General features: G+C 46.8%; 1 protein-coding gene across 4 annotated transcripts in view; it reads left to right on the top strand.

The window, feature by feature from the left end:
* The window catches only part of COL5A1 (collagen type V alpha 1 chain), a 160,335-nt gene that overhangs the window by 44,136 nt on the left and 99,402 nt on the right, over window positions 1-16,797 (top strand). For 3 of the 4 annotated variants that reach the window (XM_055803058.1, XM_055803051.1, XM_055803044.1), the window contains exons 3-4: window positions 380-593; window positions 1,232-1,394. In XM_055803058.1, the coding sequence (XP_055659033.1) occupies window positions 380-593; window positions 1,232-1,394 (377 nt within the window). Of the gene's footprint in view, window positions 1-379; window positions 594-1,231; window positions 1,395-16,797 lie in introns of those variants that run through there. The other variant, XM_055803061.1, reaches the window with a different exon arrangement.

Genomic DNA, 16,797 nt, shown 5'->3' with positions numbered 1-16,797 from the left:
TCGCAGTAAGGGCTGGAAAAAGGTTTTCTTATCATAAACGAATGATCCTTAGAGATGCTGAGTTCTGTGCTTGGGTTTGTAACGTGCCATTAGAGCAGGTAGACCTTGGAGGACACTGCTCTACACCAGCTTTGCTGGTGCAGTCTACTTGGGGTTGCAGCTCATCCCAACCCTGTATCACAACAGGCTTTGGGGGAAAGCCAGATCTTCACCTGGCAACTAAGATGCCACCCTGTATAAATTCTTAGGGTTGCAGATGTGCATGCATCTGGAGAGAGAAACCAGAGGTCTCCCCATGGGTTATTAGACAACGGGACTGTTTCTGTAAGGTTTAATTTTCAAGGAAAACCTGACTAACCTCTTTGCTTTTCCACTCCAGCTTCCCCATTCCCAGAGGACTTCTCCATTCTAACCACTGTAAAAGCGAAGAAAGGAGGTCAGTCCTTCTTGATCTCAATTTACAATGAGCAAGGGATCCAGCAAATTGGTGTGGAGTTGGGTAGATCTCCTGTATTCCTGTATGAAGACCATACAGGAAAGCCAGGCCCAGAAGACTATCCTCTCTTTAGAGGCATTAACCTAGCAGATGGCAAGTAAGTGAAATTTTGTGCACAAAGGGAAAAAAAACGGTACTTTGTTTATGTCAATGCCAGCATGTTGCAAACTGTGTAAAATAGGAGTCGTGCATATATAAATGTACATACACACTTGACTGCTGCCCAGTGTCCCATTCTTGAGCTTTGCCCTCCGGTGAATATATGCTGCACGTATAAAAGGTGTGAATCACCGGTCAGTACAAATTGTCTTGACACTTGTGGAGAGGCAGGAATACTGCTGACTTGTGCTGCAAAGGGCCTTAAGAAATCAGTTTGTCCTGCAAAATCCACACTGAATTTTTTGCAGGACTTAAGGAGGGTGGAAAAAGGGGGATAGGCAGGGAGTTACTGGTGTGGTTTCTTTCTTCTGCCTCTTGTTGAAGCCAGAACTGGCACCCTCCTACCTGTTTTGGAGGGATGAGAAGTGAATGGCATCATCTGTCAATACAGCCTTTCTATTTCTAATGCAATCTTTAGGGTCTGCCCAAGGATGATTTTCACATGTTTGCAGACGATGGCTGGCATGAAGGTTTGCAGAATATCGCTTTATGAAAGCTTCACTGTTGTGCAGTCATTACCTTGTTCTTGAAAGCCCAAGGCTCTGTTTAATACATTTGTGGACTGTATTCTTCTAGGTGGCACAGAGTAGCTATCAGCGTGCAGAAGAAAAATGTCACCTTGATTCTGGACTGTAAAAAGAAGATAACCAAGTTCTTGGACCGAAGTGACCATCCCATCATTGACGTCAATGGCATCATTGTATTTGGAACAAGGATATTGGATGAGGAAGTCTTTGAGGTAAGTCATGACAATGAGCAGGTCTGAAGATGTTCCACAGAGATGATGAGCTGGGTTCTGGCTGATGAGGTATTTACAGCTCATCTTTTGAAACTAGTATTGGATTTTTGCGTAACAGAACACCATGGTATGTAATCTGAATTTTATAATATTATTTTATTTTTAGTTTTTGTTTTGACTAGGTAAATATTTTCTGCAGTAGTGATGAAAGCAGTGGGCCAGATGACTGACTGGAGTGAGCTCCTCTGCTTTTATGCCCTTGCACTGGTTCTAGACCAGCTCCTGCCCTGGGATTTTGTAGGTCTGTAGCTGTTGTGCTCTCGGCTCATTTAGCATGGGAAGGGCTCGTGAGGTTTTCATTCATCCCTGTGTTATGATCTGGATAAAGTTGCAGGGGCAGTAAATGAAGGCTGAGGAAAGAAGCTCCCCTGCAAGTCACAGCTCTCCCTGGGGCTGTTGGAATTTGCTCTTTTCCCATGCCTTGGCCATTGATTCTTGGTTTCTTGCACCATGACATAAGGGGACTCTCCTCGACAGCTTGTTTGGCAGCCCTGTCACCTCCCACGCGGCAACTGCTTTTAAAAAGCAAACCAAAATCGTGATGAGTGGCATGTTCCCATGAGCTCTTCTGATTTAAGCAAAGAGAGAGAGGATTATTTATAGACAAGGTACATATGGTAGTCTTCCCATAGTTCAGCAACTAGTTTAATACATATATTTCACTAGCAATCTCAACTTCTGTGGTCTGCTGCACTTCTGAGGCTTTCAAGTATATAAGAATCTTGTCTCTGGTCTTTCTTGCAAGGTAGAATTGCTTCCCTGAAATCAGCGCCAGTGCAGTGAAGTGTAAACTCAGACCTATTAATCTCCATCTCCTTACTTTTATTGCATTTATGTGGAGGAAGAGCTGTATCTCATGGGCCTCCCTGACCCAGCAAGGGATGGGGAACGTCTCTTATCAGTGGATAATTACAGCCATAGCGAAGCCAGCTCTTGTCTGCATTTTGCTGTTGCTCGGGAGGAGGGTTCCAGTCTGTTTAGCATTACCAACATCTGGGAGCTGGTCTGCTGTAAACAGAGCAAGAATGCATGGGCTGACCCTTGCTGCCAAAATCCCAGTTACAGAGTTAGAGCTGAATCTCTAAATTGTATTCAATTAATAGACATTCCCTGGGAAGTTTAACAATTAAAACGGAAAGTAAAAGCTGGGTTTAATGGCCACTGGAGTGTCTTTTGCAAGTGTGGGACATTCTGCCAAAAATTTCAGCACTGGTTGCCTTATTTTAAGTGGAGTTGTTATATAAATTGGGGAGCCACTTAGAGATCTTGTAGCACCTCCAAACTGGATAAGAAACCTGCACTTTAGACTACTTCCTTTTGCAAAGTAACACCGTTTCCAAAACTGCTCCTGAAGCTTGAGATGTTCCGGGGTGGCTTTTATCACTCACCTGAATTTAGGACCGCTGATCCCCCTGCCAGGCAAGGGGATGCACATTTACGGGTGGCAGAGCTCTCCCAGCTCTGCTGTCAGCCCATCCCATGGGGCTGGCCACAGCTCCCCTGCTGAAAAGGACTTATCTGGGAGGTACCAGCTCAGAGGGCTTATGAAACCTCCTCAGTCCTGGGAGGTGGGGTAAAACAGAGCAGGTGTTCCCCTCCACTGGAGCCCGTCCTGGGTACGGGATGTAGTTACAAGATCATTGTAGGCGCTTACAGAGAACTGGACAATTACCAAGCATGTTTTTTCCTCTATCTTTTATGTACTGATGCTGTGCAGCATGTATATAAAAAGCCACCTCTAGTTCTGGTATTTGCCCTTTTTTCTTTTGTAATGCTCATCAGGCAAAGAGGGTTTTCGGCATATCCACACACAGGCTAATCAAGATGCCAGCAGCTTTACATGAATGTAATTAATAGGTTTCATGAAGGCAGTGGACTATAACCTAATTTCCTTCATATCTCAGCAACTTTATTTCCTCTGGCCCTTCCTTTCTTCTTTCTGCAAGCCTAAGCGGAACCAAGCAAACCCATTTCTCTATAGGGGAAAATTGTGGCTCAAAACAGTGGGAAATGTGTGTAAACTGTTAAAGTTAGGTTTTCCTGGAAAGCTGATAATTTTTGGACTGAATGCACAATGATGAGAGATGAAGCCGTTGCATCCTGCAGGCGACTGCTCTGCAAACCTTAGCTAAGAAGATGTTCCCCAGGTCTTTTTGGGACCTGTGGAGTTGCCCGGCTTTTACATGTTTGTTGCTTTTTTTGCTGGAAATGAAAATAACCCAGTTTAGCTGGGAGTGGGATGGGAGGGCTGGGACGGGCTGTGCCTCAGCACGAATCAGCGAGAGCTGTAAGTAGTGGGAGTTCACTCTTCCTTGTCAGGGCTGAAATCAAATAAAACCCCAAACGCTTTTTGTTTTGTTTTGAAAATTGTAATTATTCAAGCTCGGGGGTCTAGCTGGGGTCGCAAGTGGAGCAGCCCTGCTGCATTCGTCCCTCGAGTGCCCCGATGGGGACTCCCTCGCTCGTGCTCTGCTGCAGAAAAAGCCTGGCAGGGAAGGTTAGAGAAGTTTCAAAATATTTCTCTAGCACAACATTCTTCCAGTGGAAAAAACCCCCTACTTCCTCTCATTAAAATTCAGTTAGTTTGGAGGCTGTGTGGATCTCTCTGTACGGCTGGGGGAATGCTGGGTAGGTTTGAAAAGGGGCCAAGCCCGGAGCCTAGGTTATACAAGTTAAGTTTTGTGCTGAGCTGTTGTTCAAAACAGAAGTTTACAAATGTCAGGACAGGCTCTCACGCCGGGGTTGGGAAGTGGTGGCCGGCTTCAAGCTGTGACTGAGAGGATGCTGTTGTGAGACAGCAAAGGGCTTTTTGCAGGGGAAGGGGAGAAAAGAAATAGCCCATGGTGCGGGATAAACACTTTCTCTCCGCTTGCAGGCTGTAGTAAGCAGCGTTCCTGTGGCTGTAGCAGTGCTGGAAGGAAGTTAGAAGACATGTGAATGTTATCTCATTTTTAGAGGGATTAACTGTTTCTTTTGATGTGCTTTTTTTAAACATGCATTAGAAACAAAGTCCTAGCACAGTCTAATGATTAGGCGTAGGAACAGAGAGAGGATGAAGTTTGGGAAAGTCCCTTTCCCAGAAAGCAAAGCATCTTCTGCTTGAAACCCAGGGAGACTTTCCAAAAAATCCCAGGGATGTGATGACCCTGCTCCTGCCTCCACTCTGCAGCGATGCGCCTCAGGAGCTGCCTAGTGCCTGTGGTCATTGCAGGAGTCACCTTTTTGTGCAGGACCCTATCAGTTCTTGCATGGGTAACGAGAAACTGGAGCTGTGAGCCGGTCCCTGCTGGCAGCAGGGTGTGGATCCCAGAGCTGAGCTGTCAGCCTTTGCTTGGGCTGATCCCTGGTAGCCTGTGCTGGTGTAAGAAGAGCCGAGAATAAGTTGAGCAACTGTCAGGCCAACACTTTGCCTGCCCGAGGGTTTACTTGGCTGTTGTAAGTATGCTTCTGCTGCACATTGCACCCATCAAACTTGGCTGTAGGCTATTGGGGTGCTTTGTGGGCTTTCATCTGAGATCGTCCGTGGAGGATGCTCATGCCAAGGAATTTCTGCTCCATGCGCAAGTTGTCACTGGGATCAGGGGACAGCATCTAACTCCTTGGGGCTTGCTCCTTCCCTCACAGTGAGCAGTCAGCCTTGCATACGGTCTCTTTCCCACCCCTAACCAAAGCCTGACAAAATTCTGACATCTTTAGCCACAACGGCATGAAGCTCACATAATCCATTTGGCCACCGTGTCCCAGGACCACAGGGATGGTACCTCCCCATGGGGTGGCTTTTTCCAACCTGCTGTTTGCCGTGGTGGTCTGGTGGAAAAGCAGTTCAGCTGGCTCTGGGCTGGAGAAGTTCTGGGTTAGCAGATGTGGGTTGAAACAAAGTTCAGACCCTGGCTCAGTAAGGTCACTGGGCTGCGTTTCAGTCCTGGAAGAGTCTGTATTACAGCAGTGAACTGAGAAATCCCATAACCCACAGCTGGAGGATCTTTATGCGTGGAAAGTGCTGCACAGTGTCTGTGGCAGGTAAATGTTACTGTCTCTGGGCTGCATTAGGTGAACTTCACCCCTTTGTGATGGTCTTTTGAAGCATCTCACGTAGTCCCATGGAAAGAAGTTTAGTTCTTGCAGTATTGTGTGGTCCAGCCCTGTTCTACTGCTCAGCATTACTCTGTAGACCAGCGCTTCACAGCGATGGGCTGATGAACAAAATGAAATTTGTTCAGATCTTGCCAAAGTCCCAGATGGTGACATATTTCATATTTCTGCTAGATATCCCATTTTGTCTTCTGATCTGTCAGGAAGAGGCTATTGCGTGAGGCTGCTGTGCTGACAGTGTGCACCTGGCTGGCAGAGCTGGCCATGGCATCATTAAAATTGTGGTGTGGGTGTTTTGGTAAAATTGCAGAGGACACCCTAACAACAGGCAAGTCCATTTGATGTAAATTATACTTGGTTCACCTGTTTAAAATCTTGCAGCACTGTCCCACAAGGTAACTGGTGTTTTGACCCTCTGGAAATAACATTGGTTCGCAGCGGTGTCTGGTATTGGTGTAGATGATATTAGTTTTCCCATAAGTGGAAAAGCTCAGTGCATGTCTGTATTGCTTTTCAAGCTTTATGTCCTTTTCTGCTGGCTCCTTTGGAGACAAGAGGAGCTTATTTTGCCCAGCTGAGTGCCGTAACTGTGTCTCATTGCTCTAGCTGGTACTGTAAAACTAAGTGGTTTCCTCTGATCCTGCCAAACATGGTGCAAAGTGAGAGGGTCCCAGACACCTGCAGACACCATCCTGCCACCACCATGAAACCCTGAGGGGCTGACAAATTATTTGTTGTTAGTTTGTGCCAAAGCTTGTCCTGGGTTGAGATATGGTGTGCTGCTGGGGTTTTGATGATGCTGAAAGGATGGTGCTTTTTATTTTCTTTCCTCCTTTGTGTTTTTGAAGACCACTGGTGAAATCAAGACATCCAGAAATGGAGGGAAAGCAATTTGTGCCGGGATGAGCCAGAAAGCCTGGGCAAGGTGCCAGAGGTGCTCTTAGGGCTGTTGAATGTTTCAAGGCGCAACAAGACAAAGCAGAATAGACGCTTCAATGCTCTTAGCAGAGACATTGGGGCCGTTCAGGTGCTGTGTTGCTCTTGGGTTGAAATGCCAGCTCTCTTTTCATCTTCTGCCTTGTTTACACTTAAAGAACAATTATCACTGCGGTTGATAATCCCAGATTTCATTTCACTATTGTCAGGCTTTTCACCCTCCCTTCCCATGCTCTTGGCTGTAGCATTTCCAGCTCTGGAAAGTGCTCTGATTTTTAAAGTTTCTGTATGTTATTTTTCTCAGACACCTCTGAGGTTATAAGATTATTATCAATAGCTTTTGCTTTAGCGAAAGGTGTACAAATGAAAATAGGTTCCTATACATGTAGGTGCATCTTAGGGTATTTTTTTGGTGTTTGAGCGTGGAAAAATTTAGGAGCCCCTTCTTGCAGGCAGATCTGCTGTAAGCATGTACACATAGCCTCTGTCTACTACCGTGGGAGGCTGGGGCAAGGCAAACTGGTGGTAACTGCAAAATTTGCAGACTTCTGAGCTCACAGGGACAAACATACCATGGGAGCCTCGGGGCTGAATCCATGCCTGAGTCACATCTAGATGCAAGCTTGCTTTGGCACGGCTGTCTTGGCTGTTCCTGCTGCCGGGGGGGTCTTGTGCAAATATAAACAGCAGTACCGAGGTGTGAAGTGTGAGGGAACACTTATTTGTGTACAGGAGGAAGCACCAAGGTCCCCAATACCTTCAAACCATCATAATGGCCTCGCTGAGCTCAGTGAGGCTTCTCATGAGCGTGGCATGGAACCCATCATGTTCTGCAAGACCTGGGCTTAGCCCAGAGGGTCAGGAAAGAACTGGGCAGAGCTCGTGCTTATTAAGTTTTTGTTAACCTTCAAAAAGCAATTTGTTTTAATTAATTAGTTGTTGGGTTTTTTTTACTAAGGTGAATTTCTCTGTCAAGATGCGCCACAGATCCATGCTCCCGTGTATTTTTCCCTTCCTCGGCAGACTGCTGAAAGAAGCTAATTTACAGTTCTGGCTGCCTGCTTTCCTGGTCCTGCCAAATCTGATTTCACCTCTTTTGCTGTAGAGCATTTCAGGGAGTGCAAAGAGTCAATGTTTTACACCACCAGCATATACCATGGTGTGAGATGATGGAAAATAAAACATTCTGAGCCAGCATTAGGGTTCTTTATTGAAGATGTCTGTAGCTTTCCCCAGTCTCCTAATAATTCTCCATTTAGTCACTGGTTTTCTCGTCATTTCTTCAGCTTTTGTTTTTTTCAAAGGGATCCTCTTGAGCAAAACGGTGCACTTGAGACATATGGATTAAATCACAGAACGAGGTTCTTCCAGAAGAGCAATGCTGCCTAGAAAATGTCTACAATTATTGAAGATTATTCCTCTGGATGGGTTTGCAATTAATAGTGAGATATTTGTGCTAGAGTCCAAGCAATGCAGTCAGTCTAATCAAAACCCAAATGTGGTATTTGGCTCGAGTTGGCAAAGTCTCACGCACAGCATCGTCTTACACAGGTGCCCAGGGACGTCATCTGGTTTTATCAGTGTGTCTGTACTGAGGGAGGGGCAGGACTGGATCCAGAATAAGAATTGCAAAACAGCTTGTAAAAGTTAAGTCTGTGCTTCAGGTCGTTTCATTTCAACCCTAAACTGACACCATTTCATCTGACCTCTCACTGTCAGGTGCCAGCAAGGAAAGTGAGAGTTTGCGTGGAAACATCAGATTAATTGTTTGCATACACTTAGCTGAAACTCTTGTTTTTCATTTAGATTTGCCGGGTAATTGCCAGTTTAGCCATCTGGACTGCAGTCAAGATTTGTGACTAGGTCAGGGTTGCCTGTAATGATGTAGCCTTATTAGTCATGATCACAAAATACACATATTTAATGCTTCTAACTTTTCTTGATTTTGGGGGGTGGGGTGGGGATGGGTTCTTTTGGTCAGTGGTAAACTTCATTTCATAAACTGAAAGAAACTGTGCATTGGCATATGTAAGTAATTACTGCAGTTTGCTGGTATCAAATGCCTTCAGGCCTCTGATAGCACACAGCGTGCAGGTAGACATGCTTTATTGTTCAAACAGATCATAAAAGTACTTTTATTGATGTCTAACGGTTATGCAGTGCATCATTTATCTTGTAATATCGCCAGGTTAAAACATCAGCCTAGGAAGCTGCATGGTCGTAGAGCTTCTTGCAGTTTGTCCAGAGTCAAGACCTCCTGGGTCCTCCTGCAAGACGTTTCACCTCGGGATGGGTGCTGTGCAGTGTTACCCTCAAGGCAAAGGGTGCCTTTGGGTGGAGGCTGCTTCTAACTTACAGCATTACCTTGTGCCTGATGGGCTTTGGCTGCTGGGGGTCTGGGGTTCTTTTTGACACCTGTGTGAGTTAATATGAGTAATCCTCCCCCGACCTCTGCAATCAGGGGCATGTGGGGTGTGCTGTAATTAAAAAAACTAAGGTGGAGTGGCCCTTATGCCCTGCTGATCTTGTGTGAGGTGGTGCTAAGGGGAAGCTGTAGTTATCCAAAGCACTCTGTATTCCTGCGTCCAGCAGAGGATGTGCCCAGATGCATATACCAGGGCTTCGTATCTGCATTGCTTCTCAGAAGGGAAGAGTAAAAGGTGATTTAAATGAAGCTGTTACCAGCAAAGGAGAGTCACAGTGCTTTGCACACTGATTTTTGGACCTCCTCTTTTCTTTGCAGACTGTTTTCTGATGCAGGTTGCCTTAACAGCATTGTTAAGGAGATTATTTTTAGGCTTTTGGTTTGGTTTTTTTTGATTCTGCATGGAAGGAGATGGGGAGAAAGCAGAATCCCAGGAAGCCGGGCAGTGTGTAATAGCGGTGTGCCTGGCTGCCTGTCCTGGCCTCAGCGCTGGTGTCTCCCGTTAGCCTAGAAAAGGGGTTTTAGCCCTTTCGGTGTCACTGTAAGGGCTTTTTAATAGATGCTTCACTGCGCAGTCCCATTTGTGCAGTACCTGTGGGCAAGCATGCCGCTTAGCCTGTTTAATGTGTAATTGTCTCAGGTACAGGCTGAGTCCCTCAAGCGCTGGTAGCATCAGAGCACCCTGAGGAACCTGGTGGTGAGATGCAGTTTGCAGGGAGCCCTGCTCACCCATTGTGAGCCTGCGTGCAGGATGGTAAATGGGAAAAGGCATCCAGCCCCCAGTGATTTCTTCTGGAGGGGTTCCTCCTCACAATTTTTTTAGCAGAGCACGGTGAATGCTGCCGACATAGGGCACTTAGGCATTAAAATCCAGGATTAATGGCCGGTGAAGGACTTGGGACCTCACCCTGGTCTGAGGAACCGCTGGCTTCCCTGCCTGCTCCTGGATAGTCACTTCAATAGCAGTGATGTGCCATGGCTCCAGGGGCTGGCAAAGTGGGGAATAAAAAATTTTTTTTGTTATTATGGTCCAAATAGGCAGTTTGGAGCCTGATGGTTGCCTTACTGGGGACTCCTGCATGCTAGTTGGTTGGGATGAGCTTTTGCATTCGGGGGTGGGGGGGGGTGGGGTGGGCAGGGATGCTGGGTGGGAGCTGAGAGGAACTGTCATTGGGGAGAGATGCTGAGCAATACCATGCTCTCCGTCACTGCTGTCGTGGGCCATGGCACAGAGAGGACAGGTAGGCTCTTGCTCAACTTACTCTGGCCTGGGATACCTCCTGCAGAGTGGGGTAAATGGTTGGAACTGCTAAGGAGGAAAACGGAGTGGTCCTGGAAAGCAAATCTCATCCTACAAAAGAATTTCCATCCGCCGCAGGTATTGTGGGGTTTGGGGAGCAGAGTTGTGTCTGGTTGTTCCTGACAGTCACCTGGCAGAGTCTGATATTTAAATGGTGGCAGGGAGCAGCCCAGGCAGGCTCGCTACACATGATGGATGCTGTTAGGTGTAGTGTCATTACTCTTTCGGCTGATGGCTTCATTTGTAGTTTGCTTCCCCCGCCTTGGATAGTGGGAGGAAGAAGGAGGGGGCTTGGTTTCTTCCATGGAAACTCTGAGGTGCAGGAGGCTGATGGCCGAGCCCAGACAGGGTGATGTAATGCTGGAAACCTGCTCCTCTCCAGTGACATCATGCCAAGGTTTGCAGCGGCGTTGTGGACACGGATGTCTGCAGGGAGCAGGCAGCAGGACAGGTCTTCAGGAGCAGAAAAGGCACAACAAAGGGACCCAGAGTGCATTAGAAAGGTACTGAAGAGGAGAGCTGGACATGTTTGAGGAAGGTGATCTTCCTCAACTTGAGCATGGGGGGAAAGCCAAACGCTCATGCTATTGGGGAGAAGCTTCCAGCTGAACTTCATTGGCAGCATTGCTATGCAGTATGGAAAAGTGATTATTGAGAACAGAGTACGATAGCGTGCCACCGGCCCGGATCGGTGCATGTTTCCCCTTCCCCGCTAATTTGGGAACCTTGTTCTGTGTGGGAGGTGACACACCAATTAGCCTTACTTGCATAAAAGTGAATTTCTGGAACAGAATCCTGGAGACAGGAAAAATCCCTCTTCTATAGACAAAAAGCTTGGTTGATTTGCATTGTTGCAGCAAACTGTTTTAGGAAGTACAGGCTCATCTGAGCCAAACTCACGGGAGAACCACCGCACCGAGGAAGAGGATGGTGAAGAATTAAGCTCTGCAACAAACTGGTCAGGCAGGGGGGTGGGCTTGTGTTCTTGTTGACCTGGCAGTGATCAAGCTGTTTCTTTGAAATTTAGGTCTTTATTGCTTCTGTCTCATCTTTGTGGGACAGCTCTTTGAAGTCTGTCACTTCTCTAAGCTCGTTTTTTATGCACATAGCCTCTCCTTGCAGCGAGGACAGAGTAGACCCAACATAGAAACATAACATCCTAAGTTAGAGTTAGTGTCTTAGTTGACTTTGCATTCAACCCATTCCCTTGTCATTTAGGTACGAACAAATGAAACACATGTTCCTTACACATGGTGAGGCCTTTTTTTCTTTTTTTTTCTTTTTTCTCTTTTTTTTTTTTTTTTTTTTTTTGAGGCAGTCTGGGCTGCTTGCCAAAGCCCAAAGGAAAATCCTAGCCCACTCCAGACATCCCCAGTGTGCAGGTGTACTACTTACTTTGAAAGAGCAGAGCGGGATCGAATGTATATGTTCACAATAAATGCATCGCCCTAGGGACGGAAGCTGGAAGAGGGTATTCCTAATGAGTTGTGCAGAATATTGGATGGGATTGGTGTATTTGTATGTATGTGTGTTTTCTGTTCCCTCCAAGAACACAGAAAAAAGTCTCTAACCGTGGGCTTATTGTTCTCCACACGTAGCCACATATTGGCTGTGGTTCAGGAGGTCGTCTGCTCAAACAGACAGTGCTTTAGCCACTGAAGCGAAATGTGGGGGGAGATGAGAGAATTTGTGGTGAATATTACTTTTGTGCACTGTTCTCTGCTCTGGAATGTCTGCAAACATAGCAAGGTTTTCCTGAGGCTTTGATGCCTTGCATAAGCGAATTTATCTGCAAATGATGTTTACCCTCTTCCAGCTTGCTGCTCAGAATATCGAAATCTGAGCTGTGATGCTCAGCTGCTGCTGGCCACACCAGCCACGCTGCATCCGTTCCTGGTCCTTAATGGGTTTTGTTCAGATAACCACATTTCTGGGCTGCACGTCCCATCTGCTCTTCAGGCCGTAAGGTGTGCAAACCCAGCTCCCTTTCTTGGGATGAACAGCTTGGGTAGTGCCCAGTTTGCTTTATTACGGGGGCTGCGCAGGATTCTGCATTTAAACGCAAGACTTTTTGAATGCTGAATATGTGATGCTGCACAGAGGTTCTCTTGCAGGAATATTAAAAAAAAAAACCCAAACCAACAACCAAAAAAATAAAACCCCCAAAAAACCAAACCAAACCTAAATCATCTTTCATGGGCAATTAGCAGTGTTGAAACATAATTGCAGAAATACTTTGGAGCATGGAGGTGGGAGGTGTGTGAACGTTGACAAAGGAGGTAGTCCAGTTTTTTGGAGAGAGGTGTTATGCCTGCATGTGCACACTAGCTCAGCTTTCCATTTCCAGCTCTTTCCTGAGCGGCTCTGGCCAAATTCACAGCAATGGTGGGAACAGCAATAGGAACCTGCACAAAAGATTCCTTCTCAGGTGGTCCCAGCAGATGTGTCATGCTCAGTGCTCCACGGTTTGGTGATTTGTCACCAGCCAAGCACAAGAAAATTCTTTCCCAACCAAAAGTTGGTGTTGAGTTAAATTCTGAGTGTGTCAGCAGCTATCCCCACAGCTAAGCATGTAATCCCACTTATATCCTGAGATAACTTTGGCAGCCAGGTTTATTTTCCCCCCATTCCCTTTAATCCATAAAACCTGGATTCTGGATTTACCTCCTGGGGCAGAAAACATTCCAAGTCCTGATTAAAAGCCTCTGTATATACAAACCCCTTGATCCTGAGCCACCTTGGTGTGGAGGGCTGAGGGTAAAACCTTAGGGTGGATCTTGGTGTTGTGGCAGCCAAGGGATGGAAAAGCCTGTCTGTGGGGCTGAGAAAATGGCAGCTCAGCTTGCAGGTTAATTCAGCTATGAGGGAAAGAAAAGAAAAGAAAAGAAAAAAAAAAAGAGTAAAACCAAGGGATGTGCAGTTTTGGGTACCTTAGTACCCAGAAGAGCTCCAGCTGTTGTGAGATGGGAGCAGGAAGCCCTGATGTGATGCTAGAAGCAAAAAGCCACCCTTTGGTGATGGAAGTGAGCCCAGACTGGGGGGGGGCGGGCTGAGGCTTTCCAAAATGAGCAGTGGGCTTTGGAGCTGTCTGAGGGCTTGCCTGGGGTTTTGTACTGGAGTTTGAGAAGTGTTTAGGGAGTGAGGAGGGGAAAGGATAGGAAATTCACAGAGCAGCAGCATGGGGCTGCCCCCGGCTGCTCTCCCTGCCCTTGTAGCAGTGGTGTGAAGTGGCTGGTGGAGCTGCAAAATGTCATCTGCTCTTTGACCATCACGGATGGCTAAATGTTTGGAGACCTTGGGTTGGATTTCTTCCCTGCAGCCGCCTCCTTTTCTGTCCCAAGACTGGCTGCTCCTCAAGTCTCTCTTGACTGTTCACCACCTTCCCTAGACCCTCTCTTTCCCTTGGCATCCCCCACCTCCATTGTAGCCAGGGGTGGGAACGAAGCCCAAAGCTTTTCTGGATCATTGGGACCAACACCTCCCAGGCAGACACTGTGCCCCCATTTATACAGGGCTGAGTAAAAACTGAGCAACTACCTCCACTTTGCTTCAATGCAGCTCCAACAGCGAGTTTTCAAATGTGTAACTTAAGCCAAGAGCTTCACTTTACTACATATTTTCCACTGTGAGAGAGTCCCCCTTACAATACGCTGGCGTATCCATCTTCGTGTGGGCGGCGCAGCCAGCAGAAGCTGATCTCGTTCCTAATTTTCCATAGATGAAAGGGAAATAAATCAACGTGAAACCAGAGCCAGGAAACGGCATCGTTCAGCGCGGAGCGGGAAGACACAAAAGAGCAACGCCGCGATGTGCTGTGCCGCAGTTTGTAATGAGGGAGAATCTGTTTTTAAACTATCCCTTATGGTTCACACATATGTCATTGAAAAATAACTTCTATAGGAAAAAGCCAGCCCTTTAGCTTGGTTATTAGCGGATTATTTGATTTGGATGAGGAGAGGAAACTTGGAACAGTGTGATCAGCCCTTGGTAAGGCGGTGACATCAGGAGATAAGTTGGATGGAGGAAATGCAGCACTAAATGGAACAGTAAAGAAAATAGGGAGCTTGAGTATGTGGTCAGATCTGCACGACCACAAGAAGAAATGTGAAGGCTGGGCAGCCTTTGGCGGCCTTTCAGGCTCTAATTTGGGTTTATGAGGCATTTTCGGAGACTGCACGCTGCTCCCCTCCAGGCTGCATCTCCTCTCCAAGGAAGAGGCGGCAGTTTCCTCATTCTGTACATGAAACAGAGCCTGGATCGCAGGGCATTGACCCTCAGGCTGCGGATGGGGACACCAGCCAGGCTGGGGGGCCTGATCAGGCCACGTGTGTTGGGCCCTGCTGCAGCGGGGATGACCTTTGGGTGGTGACAACTGGGGACCTGGAGAGTGGTGGCACTAGTGGGGGAGAGCTGGGCCTGCCCTGGGCTACCTGGTGCCCAAAGAGCGGTGGAGGACAAGGGGAAATGGGGACTTGGGTTTCTTCCAGGGGTTCCTAATGAATGCAGTGAGGAAGATGGAGAAAATCACTTTTTTGAGCCTGTTCTATGGAGCGCAGGATATTGAGTGTATGCTTTAGAAAGGCAGTTATTTGGAATACACCGGATGCAAAATGAGGGTGTTATTTCAAAACTGCTCATTGTTTCATCTTTCTCCCTCTCAGCTTTATTAACTTCTAGTTAAAGGGCTGGCAGATCATGATAGACAATGACATCCATTCATTTTGTCCTATTCATTTCTCAGAGGGCTGGGCTGGGCTTTTGTGGGGGTTGTTATTTTTTTATTGGTTTTTTTTTTTTCATTTCCACGCCGGACAGTGGAAGGTCAGGCTGACACTATCCTCCCTTTCTGTAAATGCCTCCCACAGTGTGCAGGCTATGGGTTAATGTGGCTTTCCAGCAGGCTTGAATGTGGGTTCTGTGGGATGCTGCCCGTGGGGCTCTTGTCCCAGCAATACCAACCTGCGCTGGTCCCCTCACCCTGGCCTCAGGCACCACCAAAGCGATCAGCACCCAGACTGAGCACGGTGGTGTGGGTGCAAGCTGCTGCCTGCTCCTCCCCTGCACCGCAGCAGCATCAGGCAGGGTGTGCATGCAGAGGAGGGGAAAATCTTTCTTTTAATTTTTTTTTTTTTTTAATTTAATTTTTCCACTGCAACCAGTGATCTGAAGCCAAACTTTGCCTGGTACCTTGCCAGATTGTCGGAGCGGTCAGCATTGCTGGTTGGCGGGGTCTGAGCCCTGCTGGGCCCTTGTGATGCCTGTTGGGCAGAGCACCACCACACTGTCCTGTGATTTTATGCTTGCATGAAAATGTCTTTCCTTGACTGTCAAGAGGAGGCTACAGTTGCAAAAGCCTATTGCCAGGTGCCACCAGACTTGCCCTGCTTAAGCATAGCCATGGAAGCAAACCTTTTGAGCAAGTATTAAGAGATTTTTTATTTTTTTGGAATAGACTAATTTGCTGCTTGTAAGGGTTCAGAAGCATAATCTGACTTGATGCTTCAATTAGGGAACAAAACCACACCGTGTGAATAGACCTGAGCCAAATCAGCTCCTATTGGAAAACAATCGGAAGGAACTGCTTGAAAAAACTTCTGCTGTGGAGTTATTCACACTCGTTACATTGTGAACACTTTGGAATAGACAACAACTTAAAAAAGAAAACCACGTTTAAATTCTGGGTAGATATCTGATGGGTAGATATCTGATGGATAGCTTTGGGGTTTTTTAATAATCTGTTGCTATGAAGCCCCTCTCAGCTTGTCATATTAATATCGTAAACAGATGATGGGTACATCTAAAGAATACCTGGCAACTTGGCAATACAATTTTTTTAGCAGTTTTTAGTGTTTCTTTAAAAGCTATCCTGTAGGTTTACACTGGGGGGGGTGGTGGTGGCAACCAACAGCCATATAGTGACCACACTATAAAGGTTGTCTCTGGGCTAGATGTAAAGACAGTGACAACAGAGCACATGGTGATTGTGGGGCCTCTATTTTTAGGGATCAATGCTGCAATTTGTGTGGCGTATGACATAAATGCTGATTTTGAGCTACCAAATGAAGAGTTTGGAGGCAGAAATCACAGAGTGACAAGCTGCTGTGTGGTCATATGGAAAAAATTGCTCTTAGGGTTTGATCCTCGCGTGTTTGCTGAAGAGCCAGTACCGATTAGAGGTCTGTTGTGCAGATGAAGAAGCCACGCTCTTTGAGTAAAGGCTCGTCTGAGGTTGCATGGGTGGCAATGCCAGCCTGCATGTGGCTGGCGTCTGATGACAGGTAGCAAGGAACCCGTGGGCTCTGCTGTGTTCTGTGATGTTCCTCGGGGAGCTGCCAGAGGAGCTGGCTTGCTGAGACCTGGAGATACTTCATTTTTAACTCCATTCTCCTTGGGTCTGGAAAATTGAGAAGAGGGTGTTTTCCATGTATAGGCAGAAATGCAAGAACAACTGCTTATTTTGTGGTGCTTCAGTTCATCTTTTTCCAGTTACTGCGGGAACTGGGCATCTTAGAGATGCCTTGAGATTAGTCAGGTCTCGATTCCTTCTAATTTGTGTCTCGTGGTTGCTTAAACTTTAATGTTTCTACCAT

Source organism: Falco peregrinus, chromosome 1 (genome assembly GCF_023634155.1).
Source record: "Falco peregrinus isolate bFalPer1 chromosome 1, bFalPer1.pri, whole genome shotgun sequence".
In the NCBI taxonomy this organism is placed as follows: Eukaryota; Metazoa; Chordata; class Aves; order Falconiformes; family Falconidae; genus Falco; species Falco peregrinus.
The sequence above is the reverse complement of the archived record's forward strand: the minus strand, read 5'-3'. Positions and strand labels throughout refer to the sequence as shown.